Source organism: Convolutriloba macropyga, chromosome 1, assembly GCF_964194025.1.
Source record: "Convolutriloba macropyga chromosome 1, txConMacr16.3, whole genome shotgun sequence".
NCBI classification, from domain to species: Eukaryota; Metazoa; Xenacoelomorpha; order Acoela; family Convolutidae; genus Convolutriloba; species Convolutriloba macropyga.
This window is the reverse complement of record NC_134468.1, coordinates 81,245,135-81,265,928: the sequence shown is the minus strand read 5'-3', so window position 1 is coordinate 81,265,928 and position 20,794 is coordinate 81,245,135. Positions and strand designations below refer to the sequence as shown.

Here is a 20,794-nt window from a genome sequence, read left to right as displayed (position 1 = left end):
AATCAAAAGTGCAAAGTCAACGCGTGCAACATAAATGGTTGTCACAAATTTCACAACTGATTGCTACATTCAGAAAACCAAATGGACCAGGGTAATCTCGCAGTCAACGTAAGCGCTGCAAAAACAAATCAACGTACCGAACTTAAAAGCTTTCTTCAGATAGTTCCCGACTCAATCCAGAGTAGAGGCTACCAAGCGAACACATACGTTTTTGTGGGCAGTGAATCAATGGTATCTTTCATTGATCAGAGCGTTAAAGAGAAGTTGAAAAACCGAGGTAACGCTTAACATAGATGGCTTTCACGGAAAGAGGATCTGAAGACCAATAAAGTTCCACTAACAACAAATGGACTGCATTGAAGAGTGCACTCTCTTGTGGCGCGTGTGCGATCGTTTATTCCAGAGCAAAATACAAACTATGACTACGAAAAACGTAAACAAAAGTTTTAACTACTTGAGTGTACTTTTATTCAAAAGTTTCAATTTGATGGAAGTCGGCATTATCATAGGTCAAAATTCCAATGAATTTTAAAAGTCATTACAATACAAAATAAGTACACGAATTGAAGCTGTTGCTGTCCTGACTGAATAAGGATGGGTAGTCTGTGGACCAGAAAAGGGTAAGAGAAGACAAAATATATGTCATTTTTCCTGCACAGAAGACGTGAAAATCGCAGAAAACTGTCAATCCGGTTGGAATCTAGAAAATTATGCCTGCAAGTTAAATGTCGTCAGTCAGTCCAGGAGAGGATTGCAAGCACAAGAATTAATAGAGAATACGACAAGTTTCAAAGTCAAGCGGTATGAATTGGGTATGCTTCGGAGTGAACCAGAGCCAAACCTACCAAACGACTACAGCTCGGGCCTTGGGTCAATTTTACTTATTGGAGCGAAGATTCCAATGTAACCCAAACTTTTTAAGTTTGTATCAACAGCCACTATATACAGACGTTGACAAAAAATTTGTGAAAATTTTGAACCTTTTTGAACATTTTCCCCAAAGGAATTTTTGGGAAAAATGATACTTGCCACACAATCCAATGCTAAGCCCTAACCAGCCTGACAAAATTTTTTGCGTTTTCAACGCTGCATTGAAATAGAAAGAACTGTGCTTGAACTACTAACTGACTAATAGACCGACTTGATTTACAGCATCGGTTGATTGAAACAAATTTCTGATTTCTTGAAGGATCATTAGCCCTGACAGCCGATTTTGAATCAATATTTTTGCAAGTGCAAGTTCTGTAACAAGACAAGAGCTGCCTGAGCTGTCTATGGAGACCAAAATTTAATTAACATTTACAAATATACGAGTATCAACGCCAAGTTTTTGGATCAAAAAGTTCACCAAAGCGAACAAACTCAAGAGAAGCGAGTGGCTTACTCAGCCGGCCTAGTTAAGGCAACCAAAAAGCAAATGGCCTGAGCAAGTCACACTTGTTTTTGCCTTGGACGAAGCGAAGAAAACATACCCACTTCAGCTACTAAAACGCAGGCTGTAGAGAAGAAAGTCAAATTTCCTTGGGAACGATTCAGCCATTAAAACATACTGGTAAAATCAATGCATATGTGCAGCAAGCATTGAAGACAATGTTTAACAGTACAAGCCGTGCATTTAAAGATAGTCCTTAAGATGGGCACTGACAGTTGGCTTGTTGTTTGTTTTCCTATCGGATTGAACTGGTATTCATATAGAGATCCCGTATTTTGTGAGCTGTTGCAATCCAGTCCAATTCAATAATGAAAAAACTAAAACTAGTAAACAGTCAAACGAACTTTAATGCAAGGGTAGGAACATAGCGGATATACAGTTATAAAAGCGAACTGCAAAAACAACATGTCGGGACAGATTTTGAACCGCTGAAAGGAACTGGGCGGTGTAAAGTTTTCCTGGTCACAACCGATTGGGAGAGCAGCTGTTACACTGAGACAACTCGTGGTCTTTCAAAAGCAATAATTCTGATGCTCACCATTGATATCCGTGAACGAATGCTGCCGTTGTACATCTTATGCTTGCGCATGTGTCCTGAGCCAAAAAAGGGCACGTGGCACCTTGAATCAGAGTCCATTAAAAATACTGACCTTCAATGACGCATTTTGTCACAGTCAGCATAAACGCAACTTTTTAAAGCCTGAGCCTCGAGTGCAGTACCTAAATGAAGGAAATCAATTTCTTCCTAGGTACCAAAATCACGCGGACAGATCCATGCGCATAAGAAAATTGACAACTACCGGAATCCGTACTCCAGCACAGGAGCAACGGTAACCCCTACACTTCAAGCATCCTTTCTATGGAACGTGATCTTTATCAAGATTTTAGTCGGAAACACTTACTGTGCTGTATAGTATGGTCTACCCAGGCAAAGGTGTGTGTTAATGACCAGACAATTAAAAACGCACAGGGGGGGGGGGGGTAAAGTGCGGTTTTTGATTACATGGAAGAATGCCATATTAAAGTCTGCGTACATGAACGAGCTTCCTAGTTAAAGTCTGCCTATAGTCTGATCACTAACGAGCTAAATTCTGATCAATAACGAGCTATATTCTGATACTATAGTATTCTCTCATAATTTTTTGAATTTGAACTGCTTGTGAAAATAATCTCTGTAGTCTGTATCACTGTAAATGGCTGAGACCTATCACAAAGTATGGTGGTTCGGTAACGCAGCAAAAACCTGACTAATAAGAAGTCTCAAATGAATCTTAAGAAATAAAGTAGACAGAAGTACACAAGTAAAACACGGTTGATTATGTATTTATTACAGACGTTTTGCAGAACGCTGCATTTGGGTTCTTAAATTGTAAGGTTTGGTACTCTCGGATTTTTGTTATTTTTCTCTTGTTGTAAAATTCACTCTTCTCGTCTCTTACAAATTCCATTATGTTCTCCGTCATTTTATCCCCTTTAGTGGCAGTTCTTGTTGTTGTAATTAATTGTTTCAAAACGCAATGTTGTTATCCTTTGACAAAATTAGACTAGGGATTCAATTCATTCCAACCTTCCTTGTTCCTCAGGATCAGAATTGTTACAAAGATTGTGCTTAATCAAATCGTCGTCAATCAAGTCGAGGTGACGTCATCGTCACGATAAATCCTTTCAAGATAGGGCAACTGAACTGGCGGATGTTTTAATCAAAAAAAGGTGTATTTTATTGTCAACGGGCACATATTATGGTGAGCATAACTCGCTACGATTCTGAGTACAGATTCTGAAATTCAGTCCACAGACGTTGACTTGAACTTATCATGATGAAAAAATTTACTGAAAAGCTCGAAGACAATCTTGTCTTTTTTGTGAATCAGGCAACAAAGCTTAAAAAACAATCAATTAAAAAATGGAACTATTATTTTAAGCTACACTTATAAGTTATACTATACACTTATAAGCTACATTTGTATCTCTAGATCTCTAGCTACACTATATATCTACACTTGTAAGTTGAGAACAGTGATCCATCAATTTTCTACACTAATTATTAACGATATAAATCTAACTAAATGTCTTGTTTCGGTCCACTAATAACCCGATACGACTAACAGCAAATGTCTACTTACTATAAATTTGTGATGGCTGTTTTCACCCAGGCCGAGGTGGCCAGACCGAATTGACCCCTGATCAGACGATCTTCGAGCACACACATGTTCCCGGTGCGCTCGAATTACATGGTCTGGAAAAGGCTTCGAGCGCACTTTAGTCTGGACATATTTCATATCAACTCATAACCTCAATTCCTTTCAGGACAGCTGTTGAGATTAACACCCTAGGCACCCTTCGTGTGATTGAAATGAGTAGGAAGCTACCGCAACTGAAGTCAGTAGTGTACGTTTCAACGGCATACGTGAATTGCGACCACTCTAATATTCGGGAAATGGTCTACAATCAGAAGAATGATCCTTATCGAATTATTGATACTGTACAGTAAGTAAAGTGAAGCTTATCACTTGTAATGATCCGATATAATACCTGTTAAAAAACAATAAAAAGTTTTTATTGTTAAAAAACAATAAAAACAATAAAAAGTATAAACTCACATACTGCTACTATGATCTTGCTCTATCATACTAAGTTGATTATTGTGTTGCTTCATAACGCTAAAAAAAGTCGTTAGTTTTTTAGAACCCATAATAATAATTAAAAAGTTTTGAATTTTATCTTGCAGACCAAAGTTGCGTTTCCCTTAACATTAAAAATTCGGGTCTTTCCCATTATAGCCCCCCATGAAATTATAGCCCCCATTATGGCATATTAACCATGATTGGGGGGCTATAGGTTATCTGTCCACTAAGCTGGGGGGGGGGGGTCTACAGTGGGAAGACCCAAAAAATCCCCGGCTTTTAACAGTGCAAGTAGTATTGGAACAGATGAGGGACAGACGAAAAAGAACACGTGAATAACTTAGCCAACGGGTTAATTTTGAGTGGCCGACAAATCTGATTGGTCAAAAAATCACTACTTCGTCCAACCATAACGCTTGGTGTGAGGCCGAGTTGCCAGCTTGAATTCTGATTAATTGGTTGCCAGTTAATAATACCTGTAGCCCCCCTCCCCCCCCCCCCCTCAATCATGGTAATTAGACCATAATGGAGGGGGGGGGGGGGGTGTTATTATTTCGGGTGAGGGTGTATAATGGGAAAGATCCAAATTTTGTTCAGCAGGCTAATAAGAGGAATAATTTCGCACAACTGGATCAACAACCTATCTGACTATCGAATGAAATAATGTTTTCATGTACCAATGTTTTTCCATCACCGTGGAGTTTTTTAAATTCTGCTGCCTGATTTTTTTAGAAGCACTTCAGAAGACGTGTTGACCGAATCAACTCCCGCCTTACTAGGCAAAAAACCGAACACATATTGTTTCTCTAAAGAATTAGCCGAGAGTCTTTTCGTGGCTGAGAACAAGAAAGAACCTCTGTCATATGTCATTGTGAGACCCAACCTAGTCGGCAGCAGCCTCAAACAGCCCATAGCTGGATGGGTTGACAATTTAAGCACCAACTCAGGAGCCTTCGTTTCGGTAGATATAGAAAAACGACAGAACCCTAATTGAGAGGTCAACGCCCTTGAAAAGACCGTGCTTGACTCCAAAAGCTGTGAAAAAAGCATGGGCTGTCTTTTGATGCAGTCCTTCATATTTTGGCATAATTGAGTAGATTTGGGAACCCCCCCCCCTTCCTCCACCTCAACTTTATAGGTATTTTCATTAGTTGACCTCTCGGCAAGAAAAATGTGATATGACTAATGCTGTGTCTCTGGTATGAATTGGAGCCCAAAATAACCATATAATTTGACCCATAATTATGTCCTATAATCTGAGTCTTAAAAAACAATAGAACGCAAATGTCAGTAATATTTTCCGCTATGGGTAACGGCAAAAACTTAGGAACTCAAGAACTGCAATCCAAAGAACTGAGTTAACTACTGACCTGAAACTTATCATAAATTTTAGAACAAGATCAAAAAGACAGCCAACAGAGCCCATGACCGTATATGCGCAAAAAATGATCAAATAAAAACACTAAAAACATATAGAAATTATTTTTTTCTCCAAGATCTAGTGTTAAAAGAATCACTTAAAACATCAACAAATCAAGATAAAATTGATTCTATGAATCCTTAGAATGAGTACAAAATACAACAGCTTTGTGTGATGAGAATAAATGACAAACAGAGCAAGGAAGAGCCACAAATCAAAAAAAAAATTGGCAAAGATCAGAATATCTTTAAAATACTTTCATCACACCATACCATAAATTTTTAGAAATTATAAACAACCTTTTGGCAGCTTTAATGTAACCACAACACACAAAAAAATATAACAATTATTGTAAAAACTCAAATTTCATTATCTTTTTTTGAAAACAATTAGTGTCAATGTCACAAAATTCATAATCTAAAGACTTAAACAAAGATTTCCCTTCACAATTTTTTCTGTCATTAATGAGATTTAAAAATAAGACAGCAATGAGTGCAAAAAATACTTACAAAACTAAAAAAATGGTACTAGCGTAGAAACAATTTACTTGGTTCATTTGAAAATCCATAGCAACCTATAGTAACTGTCATGTATGAGATAAAATGATAAAAAAAATAACAATAGAATCGATTAAGAGTCGAAAAATTAATATATTTTCCTTACAACAATTAGTGTCAAAGTCAAAAAAGCATTAGTTTTGAACTGAAAATATATATTAATCGTTTAGAAACCGGTCTCTAACGAAATTAAATGACAAAACAAAAAACAGCAAATTTTCGCAAACTTTAACAATTTTATAAAAAAAAGTTCTGAAATCAAACATTATTAAAGTCTTACAGACAATAGGATTTAAAATCTAACAAATAATTATGTTCATTTACGGCTCATTAGCCAGCAGTGAGACCTTTCACTGAAACTACTAACTGATAAGTCATTCAAGAAATTGGCAAAAGCGGTGAAACTCAGACATTCCCGATTATTTTATGACAAAAACAGAGTCAATGTGGTAAAAATCATTAGTTTCCCGTTAAAAATTTGAATCAATCACAAATAGGCGCATTTAAAACATATGCACAATTTTAAAAGGATTCACTTGAAAAACACTAAAAAAGGAGTCAGATTGAGGCTAGTGAAAAAAAATTCCCCTCAAAAATTGAAAATTTGCTCGAAAACCAGTTTTTCTGTTCAAATTAAAGAAAGTTTGAGAAAAAGTTGCGCTTCAACGGAACTTGTTTTTTTTCGCTCTCTTTACTACTGCATAATGACTAAACTTATTTCTCTAATTTGATTTTTTCTTTACGTGAGAAGGCGTCAGAAACTGTGAACAGATTTAAAAAAAAACAGCGCACCAATACAGTCCAAACATTTTGGATTGTAATAAAAAGTATTAAAAAGCAATTAAGATAGAAAGTCAAGATTATGTTTACTGCAAACTATTTTCCTCATATTTGGTTGCATGACTAGTTTTTAATGGTTTTTTAATGCCTCTTTTAATTGAGAGTTCTCTAAAAGTCACTTAGACAATAAAAATCCCTAAAAGTCATTTTTTCATAGCATTCAGCCATGGCTACATTTAGTTATGCACTATTAATTCTGCAAACAAGATGAAACATAAATAACTCAAACTATTCATTTATACACATAAATGAGCAATCACCTGATAATTAGAAACACAAAAACTACTAAACAATAGTCAAGTAGTAGGGTCTAAAATGTGTTTTGGTAATTAAGTGTTCTGTTAAAAAGTTCTAGCTTATTTCATGCAAAAAATTGCAATAATTTTCCATTAAATTTTAGCAACAAATTTGTTGTGATTGTTGAAAATTCATACACGATAAATAAGAGCCCAAATTTGTCTTTTATGAACAAAAGTTAACTCTATTTCTAAGCTTGTTTACCTACCTCTTAGTCCTTCTCAAAAGAACTGCTAAATTCAAACAAAATCACCGTTAAATGCTTTTTTTACGTTTCACAAACATGCAATTCAATAAAATCTGATAAATCTCCTTTAAGTTCCAGGACATTAAAAGATAAATAATGAGCACCCCATAAAAACACTTACTCAAAAAGGTCACTACCAATATTGCATAAATCTGCTACTATTGCAAGCCTCAAAAATTATGCCGAACACTTATTTTACAGTCGCATCAAAACGGTGGCCGCCATATTGGCCAACAGGGCGTTTAGCCAACAACCATAAATTGAGAAACTTAGCCAACAATTTAAGCAAAATGAGCGATAAATGTTACTGGAGCTTTTCTGCTAGCGCCAACCCAGTCCTATATAGCCGTTAATTTAGCATACCCAAAATCTAATTTTCCGCGTATTGTAAAAGCGATACTTGCATTTCATTGAAACAACAGTGTCTAGCGAGATCAAAGGCCTTTTTAGATTAGTTTCCTTTAGAAAAATTCAAAAACCGAACCCCTATTGTAGCCGATCACACTGAAAATGATACAACACAGAAGTTTTTATTAATGCTTATATTATATGCAACAAATTTTGATTGTAATACGTAACCCAAGTTGAGATGCCGTCCGGAAGTGGCTTCTGATCAGACCGTACCAGACGAAAGTAACCTCTTATCAGACCATCCCAGGTCAAAGTGTCCACTGATCAGACTTAAGTGCGCTTTAAACACCGTATGTGCTCGGTGTCTCTGATCAGACCCTGCCAGACAGAAATGACCTCTGATCAGATCGAAGTCAGAACACTGTCCAGACGAATGTGCGATCATGATCCAGACCATTGTCGAGACGATTGTGCGCCCAAAATTTACGTCTGATCAGACTATTTTTCGCTCAAAATTGCCTCTGATCAGAATCAGTTGCGCTTAAAATTGTCTGATCAGTGAATATTTTTAACGAATCTTTTTAATTTTGCTATAATATATTCATTTCATAAAAATTAATTTTGCAATATTAAAGTGATCTGAGGAAAAGCCAATTCGAAAAGTGTTGCTAATGAAAACTAAACCCAAATATTGAGAAAAAAATATTTAACATACTATTAGTGCATATTTCTGACTCAATGGATGACTTATACAGCTTTCCATGAGAAACGTCGTGGTCTTGAGTAAATCAATATTTCCTCTTAAGGGGACCGGCATTTGCTATCAACCTAGACCCCTTTGGTTTTGATCAGAAGCAGCAGACTCTAGATGTGTCTCTAATCAGAATGCTGCTTTTTTGTTGTCTCTAGGCAGAGCCAACATCTCTCATTTAAAAAAAACACAAAGAATTAAAAGAAAAAATGCGCTGGAAATGGTCTCTGATCAGACCCCATTGCGCTCAAAATCTTCTCTGATCAGACAAGTTCATGCGGATATGACCTCTGATCAGACCATTCCCAGACCGAAGTGGCCTCTGATCATACTTAAGGACCCCGCAATTTTGGTCCGGAAACACGCCGTGTGCGTTGGAGTTGGGTCTGATCAGAGGTCACTCCAACCCTGGAATACCTTCAAACTATAGCTGTGCTAGCTTTTAATAAATCATATTGTTCATAAATTTGACAGTTTTTGTATAAACTCACTCAACTGTAGCTTCTATGGGGGGGGGCAAACGGGCAAATGTGTAAATGGGGGGGGGGGGCAAACTAAGCGCAGGAAGGGGGCGCTAGCAGAAAAGATTCAGTTTTAGAGCAACTAATAGAATATGTCTCAACACGGGTCAAGTATCTAGCGCATTATTTGCGCATAATTATTTCAGCGATTGATGAATAGGTTAAATTTCGTTCAAAGGTTAAAATTAATATTTAGTACTCCTAAGCAGCAAAATTCCGCAATTTCGACCACATTTCTCACACATTTTTACTAAATTTCGATTTTCGGCGAACGCATTTCTACCTCAATTCGTTTCAGCGCATTTTTCATGAAAGGCTTGCCTTAATTATAAACATCTTAATTGTATATATCCTCAACAATGTATGACATAGTCGGTGACAAGTGTTATATTGTATCAGATGACGGGAGTTTTCATGCAAGCCATGGACCGCAAAAATGTTGTTGTAAACGAAAAAAAATCAGTGTTCTGCAGCGCCAAAAAGATGGGGGGCAGTTCTTTTATTTTCATTGAGTTTCACTTCACTAGAACTGTCTTAAATTCTGCTGACTTACACTTTACATTTGCTTTACTTTACTTTACTATCTAGAATGGTATGGGAGTGTTGATGACAATGAAAGGACGACCAGAGGTGACTGCCAACATAGTCCCAGTGGACATAGTTGCTGACGTCATCATTGCTGCCCCTTGGTTCAGGGCATACAGAAAGTAATTTTTATTGCCGTTCTAATGCATTTCTAACGATGGTTTACATTTCTTGGTCACTCAGTCTCGTTGAAAATGGTGCGTCTATTTGTTGAGACGTCAACATATCTTACATTGGCTGAAAATTATAATAAGGGGTATTGAATAATAAATAACCAAACCAGTCACTTCCAAAAAAAATTCGTGTTCTCGTTTGCACCAATTTATTGTCTGATAGATCTTTTCAACAGTAGCTCCCCACTCTGGGTACCTATTACAGAATCGCCCACTTCAGTGCTATACTTTAACACAATATCACTTCGCCTGCAGTTCGAATAGCCGAAAATCACTTGTCGCGCAACTGCAGACCGCTGTTCACGGCCATGGCTCTCATGCGCCGTGGGATTTAATCCGGAAATTGAGGGTCGGTTATGAAGCGCGCCCTCTTACCCACCAGTCGGAAATTCTTTTCGCTTTGTATTCCATTTTGGCTAATTGCCATAGCATGGCGTATTTTATTCTATTCAGTCTAACATAGTGTGCGCATGCGTGGCAAGTTATTAGTATTCTATGATTGGTTAATAAACCACTCGTTTAAATTCTATTCAAGAATAGCTCCACCTTTTGCAAAAGGGGGGCAATTGTTGAAAAGATCCGTCTAAAATTCGCATCTTCAACATGGAGTGTAGAAAGTGGCAAAATCAAATTATTGTTAAATATGCGGCAACAAAATTAAATACAAATGAATTCGTTTCGAATCTTGGTTTTAGAAAATTCAACAAATTTTCAATATGGAGGAATTCATATTTTTGAAATTGCTTCTAAGTATTTATGTTATATCATAGCTTTCAACAACGATGTCTAAATTTGACAAAAACAAAGTAAGAACAAACTTTTATGTTTTAGAGAAAAGGAAACAAATTATCAGAGAAATGATTCACGCTTAGAGCTAACAATTTTTTAAAAAAGATTGTCTCAAAATCTATTATTTAAGCAAAAATTTGTGAAGCCTCAAAAATTTTTCCCTCTTAATTCTTCTTTTACAATTTAATCGTATAAAAAGAGTGGTTTATCGTGCAAACAGAGCTCTCAGATTTTAATATATGTTTTAGCTTCTGAATTTGTTCTTATCTGCATTTGATAAACTGAACACTGACTGGCTGCTACTGAAATTTCAAAAAATAACGGTCTTGGCCTTATAAGTAGTTTGAAGACAACGTCAAAACAATCCTTTACAAAATTTTTTATTAGAGCCAAGGAGTAATGGATGAACTGATTACTTCAGGAGAAGAGCACAAAAACTGTTACAATCTGAGAAGAACACATAATCTGTTACAAATTACTGTTAATCTGTTTCAATCTGTTACATAATCTTTCACTTTGCTATGCAAAACAACTGCTTCAAAAATTTCTCCTCTGCAATGGAGGTACCCCCATTGGTGTTAGAAATGTATACGAAAATTGCATATGCAGTTTCGTAGTACTCTCTAAACACCTTTATTTTTTTAAATCAGCTCTGATTCTAAAATTAAAGTTCAGTGTATCCATAAAATTTATTAAGGAATTTCGCTTTTTGTCTGTATCACAAATGTCTAAATGTTTCTCAAAACTATTTCGTTTGCTGTTTTTGCACGCCGCATTTGCTAAGTTTGCTCTGATTTTCAAATGGTATATATATATATATATATATATATATATATATATATATATATATATATATATATATATATATATATATATATATATTTCTGTTAATAGTAGAAATGACTCTTTCTCGCCAAATTGCTTCACTTTTTCTTGTATAACATAACTTGAATATCTTTCGAATAATTTCTTTTGAATACATTTCTTTCGGAAAATCAATTTCTTTTGAATAAATTGATTTGTCAAGTTTTCTCTCTATTCTGCATAATTAACTTGTTTTCGCAACTTTCCAATAATATCCCATTGGTAGATAGTACAGAATATCCTCCCATATGTTAGCTATTCTTATTAACATATATATCTAGCCTACATTTCGGATAAGCTAATAATACTATAAACCTGATAGTCGACCGCTCTTCTCAACCATGCTTCTTATGCGCTGTTAGATTTAATCTGAAAATCGGGGGTCAGTTATATTGGCAAAGCTGCGACGCGCAAAAAGCGCGCCCACCGACCCGCCAGTTGGAATTTTGTTTGTTCTACATTCCAATTGGTCTATTTGCCCTAACATGGCTTAATGTATTCTATTTTGTTTAACATATTATGCACATGCATGTCAAGTTAAATCTCGATTCTGAGCGGTCAAAATAGTACTCGCTTAACTTCCATTCAACAATCTACCCCCTCCCTGTGAAGGGAAGCAATTTTTGAGATTTTTTTTCTTACATTTATCTCGGAAAAAACTTTTGTGAGCAATTAACTCTAGCAAAAAAGTATATTTTGCAACGCAATATCCAAAAATTCATCAAAGATCTTTCAATATAAAATAAGTTATTATGTAAAGAATTAATTTAAAGCCTGTCATTGCAGCAGCCTGCTTTGATTCTGTACATCTGAACGTGGCTTGTCTGTTTTTCTTGTTTTTTTTTTCGATTTGTTTCTTTTTCTTTTTTCCAATCGGAGATAAATGTTACTGGGAACGTTATACTTGAAACTTCATCGGTCAATAAAACATTGGTAAAAATGTTTTATATTGACGCGATTAAAATCAACAATCAGATTGCGGGAACTAATCGGCTTTAGTTCTCCTTGTTTTATGTCATTTTCCTCTACCTGTTCGGCTCCTTTGGGATCAACTTCAATAAACAAACGGAGACCAAAAAAGACTTGTAGCAAGCATACAAATTTTAGTTTGTCCCAAAGTTTAGGAAATGAAACACCTCGTAGCGAATTAAGGTTTTGATGTTTTTTCGATGTTGTCAGCTCAAAGAGCCAGCTTAACAACCCAACAGTGACGAATTCTGATGCTTCTGCTGAGACGTATCTGGGTATAGTTGACCCTCTGAACCCAGTGATCAATACTGAAGTTGGCTACACCACACATCACATGAACTGGGATACCCTGTGTCGATCGGTTGCTGAATGTTACAGGAAAAACCCTCTTGACAGGGCACTCAGATATCCTGTATTCCATATGGTTAATAACAGGTCAGATGAACAGAGAACACAATGATTGAATTTTTGGATCTTTTCCCTTTGTGCCCCCCCCCCCCCAGCTTAGTGGGTGCATATTATTTGCAGCCCCCAGAAGCACGTGCAATATTTTCATATAATGAGCTGCCCCCCCCCCCCCCCCCCCAGTACTTTATGCTCCCCCAATTACAGAGCATGTGCACAAAAGGAAAAGATCCTTTTTTTAGAAAATATTATTTGGATCTCGTAAAGTTACTTGAACCATTTTCCAGAGAAAGTATTTGAAACTCTTACCGGAAATGTTGAAAGTTGAAAGTTCTGAAAGTTGAATGTTTCGTAAACCTCAAGTGAACAGGCTATATTTACACAGGCTTATCGTTTGTTTCCCACCTGAACAAAATTATAGCCCTAATTGGTGTTTACGGTAGTTGGCGGGGGGGGGGGGGGGGCTGGGTGGTTGGGGTGCTATATTGGGAAATACCCGATTTATCATGCCGGGTACAGGTAACTTAATTGCAATTAACAGATGCCTAAGATTCCAGGAGTTCAATTAAGGAAAAAATCTTTGTAACCTTCGTAAATGGTCTTAAAACACTCACGTCCACATTTCAAAATGCCGAAAGTCTGCAGTGCCAAAAGTCAAAATGCCAGAAGTTCCTATATACTTAGCCAGAAGTTGACCTACGTTATTTTAAAACGTGCGCGTTTCGTGTTTTAAGCATAGTTATGTGTCTCTGCAGAAGTCACTTCGAAGATCTGAGTTCGAGAAAAACGCCAGAACTTCTCAGTGACTTTAAGTATAGTCAATTTAACCATTACATCTTTATTTGGATCTATTCTGTTTTGCCCTTCCCCCCAGCTTAGTGGGCTTATATTTTTGAGACCCCCAGGCGCACATGCTATTTTTTTTACATAATAAAGTGCTGTATAACAACATATAATATGTAACTGGGGGCGAAAAAATCACTGAGGGGAGGGGGGGGGGGGTGGGGCAAAACAGAACAGACCCCTTTTTTCCAGTCAAACTGACCAAGTTAGGATGTGTGTGTATTTTAGCGTGCAACATAAACTGATGACTCTATTCCAGCACGTGCTCTTTCAAAAGACTGTCGATGGGGCACTCATGATTATGGGGAGGAAGCCACAGTTAGTGTATCTGGGTCTGGAACAGTATTTTAAAAATTTAAAACTATAATTAACCGATTTTTTCCGTTTGTGTGCCCAAGCTTAATGCGTGAATAATCCTCAACCCCCCCCCCCCCCCCCAACAAAGCGTGTCATATTTTTATGTTTTTTTATTATGTATATGGACATGATTTGTTACTGGGGTTGCATAACGTACAGGGGGCATAAATGGAAACCATCGAACTTGACATGTTGTCATAAGTTTTTCTCAAATAAAATTTGCAGCAATCTTTTTTTTCGTGTCGGTTTTTCTTCGCGTTTTCTGATCAACTTGGCTTTTATTTGTGTAGATTTTTTTCATGTAGTTAAGCATTTCATTGATCAAAAATGTCTCAAACAGATTATTGCCGCAAGCTACCAACAGTTTCCCACATTTAAACAAAAGTATTAGGGCTAAAAAAAGTTGAGACATCTATCTACAAAACCATGTTCTAGTTTGTTAGCCCAACAATGCTTTCATAACTTTGCAAAAATTTTGATGCCATTCTATATAACTGTTTTGCTTTTTTGAGTAAGAAGCCGAGTTCACAAACAATTTTGAAATGCATCAACAATTATTTCTAATGTTAATTGAAACAATCAAACAATTTGGAATCAATTGGTCGACAAAAAATTACATTCAAAGGACTTAATTTTTCAATGAATTTAAAAATTTTCAGCGATTTGGAACGGTTTATTAAATCTTAGCAAGTTTTAGATGTTGCCCTAGTTTTTTAAATACCATTTATCTGCTTGTATTCAAAAGTTTGAAAATTGTCAAGGATAAAAATCCTTTCAAGCCCATTTTTGCGTTGATAGTTCAATTTAGAGTTCCGCTCCGCTCATCAATTCTTCTATTCTTTGCCAATGTGAATAAACGTACAATTCAGTTTAGGTAGCCTCTGAATCTTTTTTAAAGTTAAGGTCTACCACTTTTCGTTGACATATTTTCTATAGTTTCTTTTTACTTTTTTTCATACCAATTTTTTTTTCTCCGTGATCTCTCTGCCAAAATTAATAAATACAAATTGTTTTTGTTAACACTTTGTTTAGTTTCGCACTTTACCGCAATTTTTGCAGGAGGCAGGCCAATAACTAGCAATTGATTGTTGAAACTGTTTGTGTATTAGTTTTCAGTTCCATCAAACAAACATGTGAAGCTATCAGCGAAATTTTTAGAATGCAGAATCACACAGGCCGTGTTGTTACCCCTAATATTGTTTATTCAATGCCTTTGCACCCATGTACGGGAGTCTTATTGGTTTTTATCGATTTATCATTGTTGTTCCATGAACATTTTGTCAATGGGTCACGGAACTTTCTCAAAGAGCGAATTCCTATCATTTACAGAAACACTAACAATCATGGTTAGTTCAAATAAACAAATTTTTATCGATAATTCAGAAATGGGTCAGGCTGATTTCATGAAAAAGTTTTCAATTGGTTGAAAAAATGAACGAGTTCTTTTGCTCTTTGGAGTTTTATTTCTTAGATAATCAATAAATATAGTAGAGAGAAATTGGTTGTGAAAATAGCCGATTAAAACGTTTGAAACCGTGTGGATCGTAATCCATTTGACTCCAAAGATAACGCAAGGCATGAAATGCCAGCACAACAATTCTGGTGAAATAGCAATGAGAAAAAGAACAATGTTCAAAATACATTTCATATCTAAAATTTCAAGCAAATCATTGGTTTTCACATTTGACTTTATAATGTCTATGTAACTACCGTAATTTTGTACCTGATCTTAGTATGATCCCTAGTTATCGATGAATTGAAAATCAAGTAAATATCTTGCACGTTTTCTAACAAGAACTTGCAAGAGAAAGCATACGGCCTCCATCTTCTTGAAAAATTCTTGCATGTTTTTTATTCACTTGCAAGATTCCTGCAATCTTTGCCATTCGCTCAAGGAAACTTGCAAGTTTTTTTCCATTACTGGGCTGCAGTGGGCAAAAGGTCGAGCTGGAATATGTAAGTTAGAGATTTTATAGCTGTTTTTGTGTCGGAAAATTTTTGCAAACCAATTTAGAAACCGACTTTTTGAGACATTTCGAGTATGATTTTTGTTTTTTACCCTCCTCTTTTTTCGGGCTGGGGACAAGCAGTGGCTGAGATACATGAAAAAGCTATAGGAGAAATGAGCATAGAGCTAGATAAAAAATCCATCGGCTACAAACTCTCTCCAAAACAAGACAAAACAACATAAATTGAAACATAAGAAAACAAAGCAACATAAGTTTAAAAAACATAAGTTAAAACAAAACAACATAAGTTAAAGCATATGAAACATTTCTCAGTCAATTTCAAAAAGCTACTTTTTGAATTTTTCCTGTACGCTCTAGTGGTGTTCCCCTCCTCTTTTCTCATTCGGGCTTGGAAGCGGCATCAATATCCGATAGTCCGATAGAAAAAGGACGTTTTCAAATAAAAATAGCAAATAAGCAAAAAAACAAATAAGAGGCGAAATTTTTTCTAGACAAACCATACCAACGATTGCATAAAAACCCACATAAATAAAGCATCTCTTGAGTCAATTTTTGTGAGATGATTAATTTTAACTATTAAAAAAAAGGGTTTTGATGACTCGAAATGGTTTTTTGTGTTTGCCTGAAAAGTGTATTTGAATTCGAAGCTAGTTCTCATTTTTGAACGGTATTTAGGAAAAAAGTCAATTAGTATCAGTTCTTATTATAGTCAATTCATTGGTTTTCGGTTAGTTATAGATAAAAATAATACTCAAAAAATTTCCAGAATTTAAAATATTGCAAGATTCTTGCAATATCCAAAGAATCCGGAATAAAAAATGTCCATGGATTTCATTTTTGTAACCTGTTAATTAAACGATCACTTATGTTACATCTGTTGTCTAAGCCATTAGTACCTTGATTTACATTTTTGCCTGAATTGATATCTTGCAATATTCTTGCAATAATCTTGCGAGTTTGGAATCATCTTGCACGATTACTGCAAAATTTGAATTCACTCATCACAAGGGATCCATCGATGGGCTTCGATGAAATTATATTGATCAGACGATAGTGTTGAATGTAATTCCCGAGAAAGCATTGATTTTGGGACAACTTATTAATAGGCTCAGTAACTGCTTAGTAACAATTTTTACCTTGACTTTGGCTGCTAGTCGTGGACTAGAACATCAAAATTCATTTGCAATGTTAGACTTAGTATCAAAACATGCTTTCAGCTTTTAAGTTTTATATATTTTTTTATCTTAGTTGTTAAGCACTTTCTGAGCTCTCTTTTTAAATTGTAACTTTCAGATGATATATGCAAACTTTTCCTTTCTACAATATTTGGAAGCACTTTGGGACAATGCACTACAAAATTATGTGATAAGCTATTAATAAAGCACCTAATTTCATGTGAAAAAAGGGGCAACAATCAACGAAATGGGAGATGTCTTTACTTTTCCTAGCCAAAAGTTGGATCAGCAGGTGTCAAGTTCTTTCCGACGAGATCTTCAAAGACTCGAGTTGCTAATTGAAAAATTAATATCATAACAATAATAATTGTACACCAAATGTCTCTGTAACTTGAACGCGTTCAGTGATATCGAAATTCTCACAAATCTATAATCAATATTTTTTCAGTTTTTGGCCTACAATTGCATCGCCATTAATACCAAATTTTCAGGCAAAAGAAATGAAGTTTGACAGAGTTCAATAAATTGTTAATGAAACCATTAAAATTTTTAGACTCGCTCCAGTATACCAGAAGCTGGAAAAAGCGAAAAACACGATCAAATATTTCTCCGAAAACACTTGGAAATGGGACGTGGACAATTTGTTAGAGCTCGGAAAACTGCTACAAAATTCGGAGAAGTCCCAACGCAACTCGGTCACGTGGTCGTCTGAGTGGAATGTGGATTTTAACAGTATAGAATGGCGCAGTTATATAGAGAATTATTGCTTGGGGCTGAAGAAATTTGTTCTCAAGGAGGATATGAACATGATTGAAAGATCACGAAAAAGAATGAGAGTGTGAGTGTTTGTTCATGATAGACGGCTGCACACTAAAAAAAGTTATTAAATAAGTTAAATTCGTTGAACAAGTATCTGGATTTTAGTAGTTACCTTAAAAATAAAAATTTTAATAAAGGTAATAATTGGGGAATTATCCTATAGATTCATAGATAAAATCAGACAAAGGTTGAGGTGGTGACCGTTATTTTAATAAATTATTAACCGATATTCAACCGCATGCATTTAAATATACACTGCCAGAAGCCAAAAATTTCTCAGAAAATTGAAGATGATCAATATCAATTATTCGAAACAAAAAAATTTATTATAAATGCAGACAGTAATTTGAAAAAGAATACTGAGGCGACGAGTTTACACGCTTGATTTTTTTATTATTTAAGAAAACTTTTTTCTTTATTACAAATTAATCATATTGTTCCCATAATTTTGCCGTTTGATCAAATAGTATATGTTCAAGAAGCCCTAATTTGCATGCAAAGTACTATGTTGGAGAGGCAAAACTACCAAAAAGTTTTCCGAAAGTTTTCATTTTTGGTTGGTTTTACTTTTTTCTCAAGGCAAAATGATTACTGTTGTTTCTTACCCGGTTTTTCATTTTGAGACAGTTTTGGAAGAGCTAATTATATGGCAATAATTTTTTTGAATCTTAATTTCGGAAATCACAGCAGAAAAAAATTAAAAGTGTCTTCTTGTTCTTTTTTAATAAAACTTTCCTATCCCCACGTTTTAAAATTTTTGTGTTTTGCTATACCTAAATCTTTTGAATTACAGAAAGTGAAGTCCTAATAAAGATACTAGGAAGAAAAAAGTTTTCCAGCAAAAAAGAAGAAAAATGCTGGTTGTTTTCTTTTTTTTTGTCCATTGAATACTTTATCTTTACAAGGACAAGGATCTCAAACACAATTTTGTAATCAAATATAATTATAGTTAAAAAATATATTATCAACCCCGCCACCCCCAAACCTTTCGCTTTCCCTTCTTCGTTTTTTGTTCCGACCCCACTTGTGGGGGAAGGAACTATATACTCAAATGGGTTTTTTTTTTTTGTTCAGTGAATTTTGGCCGATCGATATATTCGTCGTAGAGAAATGTGAGTGGTATCATTAAAAAGCTGGTCCAGCGTAGAATTCAAAAGTAAAAAGATTTTTTTGAATTTCGTTTTTTTCGAGGAGTTATCGAGGATTGAAGTTTTGTGTGAACAATGGGATCTTTAGCATGATTGTTCACTTTTAGTACAATTTTCTTCAAACTAAGATCTTTTTTACGAAAACATTAATTCAAATTTCTATAAAAAGAATAAATTTTGAGTTCGTAAAAGTTGAATGCAAGGGGATAGAAAGACTAGTTCTGGTCTCATAGGGAAGTTCACTATCAAAAAAAAATCGAACTCTAATTGAGAGCCCTTTTTTTAATAAAACTTTTCTCTTTTTTGCTTTTTTAAGTCACCTAGAGACAAGTCACATTTTATATCGACGTTCTATTAATGACAAAACTCCTTTATAGTCGAATGAAGCACAATGAACAAAAAACGTCGTTTTCAAGGAATTGCTCATGTTTTTTTTTGGCTTCGATTCTGAGTTTTCGTAATTTTGAATGAAATTTTGAATTTCTTTTTGAAGTTTTACTATTTTTTTTGGAGTCCTATGGTAGGGATTCATTGACTAACAGTGCAATATGTTCCATAATGAGCATTAAGTGAACATGTCTATTTCATTGAGGGGGCGGCTAATGGCTGTTAAGACTTAAAAAATAATTTTTCGAATTTTTTTTTGAATATTAAAGAATCATAATCTTATTATAGTGAATTGTAAGTCAGTCCAGGGGTGAGAGCACCCTCTTCCTTCCTACTGCAACCAAAATTAAACTGGTTAGCGGTTTTATCTTCTATCTATTGGTTATATGACTTCAATGACAAAAAATTTCAATTTTTTAAAATTTTTTTTGGATTTTTACGTATTATTGGTTACTTTTGAAATCTTATCACATTATCCAAATATTGACAGTTCCCATTAGCTTAAAAACGATGTTCTGTGGATGACCAATAAAAATTTTAAACAAAAATTTATGGTTTAAATGGCTTCGACACGTTCTTCTTGCACTTTTCTACTGATTTTTTGGTTTTCTCCTGTTTTTTTTTTGTTGTTTTAATAGTCATTATACTTACTGTGATCTCATAATGAATACCTATGCATGACAAACATAAATGTACTGCCACCGGGGCATCTTTGAGCGTTTTTATTGACTTCCGTTGAAAGCTATTGAATTTAATGTCTGTTAAAATAAAAATCATTTTTCGAAAATTTTATTTGAACAATAACAATTCCTAAATTTTTCTTGAACTGTTAGTGAGTTTCAGTATTGACTGGACCCACTTGCTTTTTACTGCGACTAAAAATATTCTGTTTAGCTGTTTTATCTTCTAGCTATTGGTTATATGACTTCAATGACAAAGATTTCAATTTTTTTAAATTTTTTTTTGGATTTTTTGAATTATTGGTCACTTTTGAACTCTTTATCACATTATCCAAAGATTATTGTAATCCAATTGGCTTAGAGAGGACTTTCAGTGGATCATAGAGAAAGTTTTCAGAGAATAGCTAATGGTTTAATTGTCTTCGACACTTTCTTCTCGCATTTTTCTACTGAATTTTAGTTTTTGCTGTTTTTGTTATTGTTTTCTGTCATAAGACTTATTGTGATGTCTTTTTAACTATCTATGCATGACAGACATCATTTTCCTCCCTATGGGTTATATCTGAGCATCGTCATTGAGCTCCGATGAA

At 35.1% G+C, this 20,794-nt stretch overlaps 2 protein-coding genes across 2 annotated transcripts in view; both read left to right on the top strand.

Annotated features, from left to right (window-relative positions):
- The window catches only part of LOC142343159 (pre-rRNA-processing protein TSR1 homolog), a 392,765-nt gene that overhangs the window by 153,062 nt on the left and 218,909 nt on the right, over positions 1-20,794 (top strand). The window lies entirely within an intron of this gene.
- The window catches only part of LOC142351991 (fatty acyl-CoA reductase 1-like), a 39,687-nt gene that overhangs the window by 15,852 nt on the left and 3,041 nt on the right, over positions 1-20,794 (top strand). Inside the window, exons 3-8 of the mRNA XM_075404292.1 lie at positions 3,740-3,919; positions 4,789-5,017; positions 9,629-9,747; positions 12,631-12,855; positions 13,897-13,986; positions 17,724-18,008. Of these exons, the coding sequence (XP_075260407.1) occupies positions 3,740-3,919; positions 4,789-5,017; positions 9,629-9,747; positions 12,631-12,855; positions 13,897-13,986; positions 17,724-18,008 (1,128 nt within the window). The remainder of the gene's footprint in view (positions 1-3,739; positions 3,920-4,788; positions 5,018-9,628; positions 9,748-12,630; positions 12,856-13,896; positions 13,987-17,723; positions 18,009-20,794) is intronic.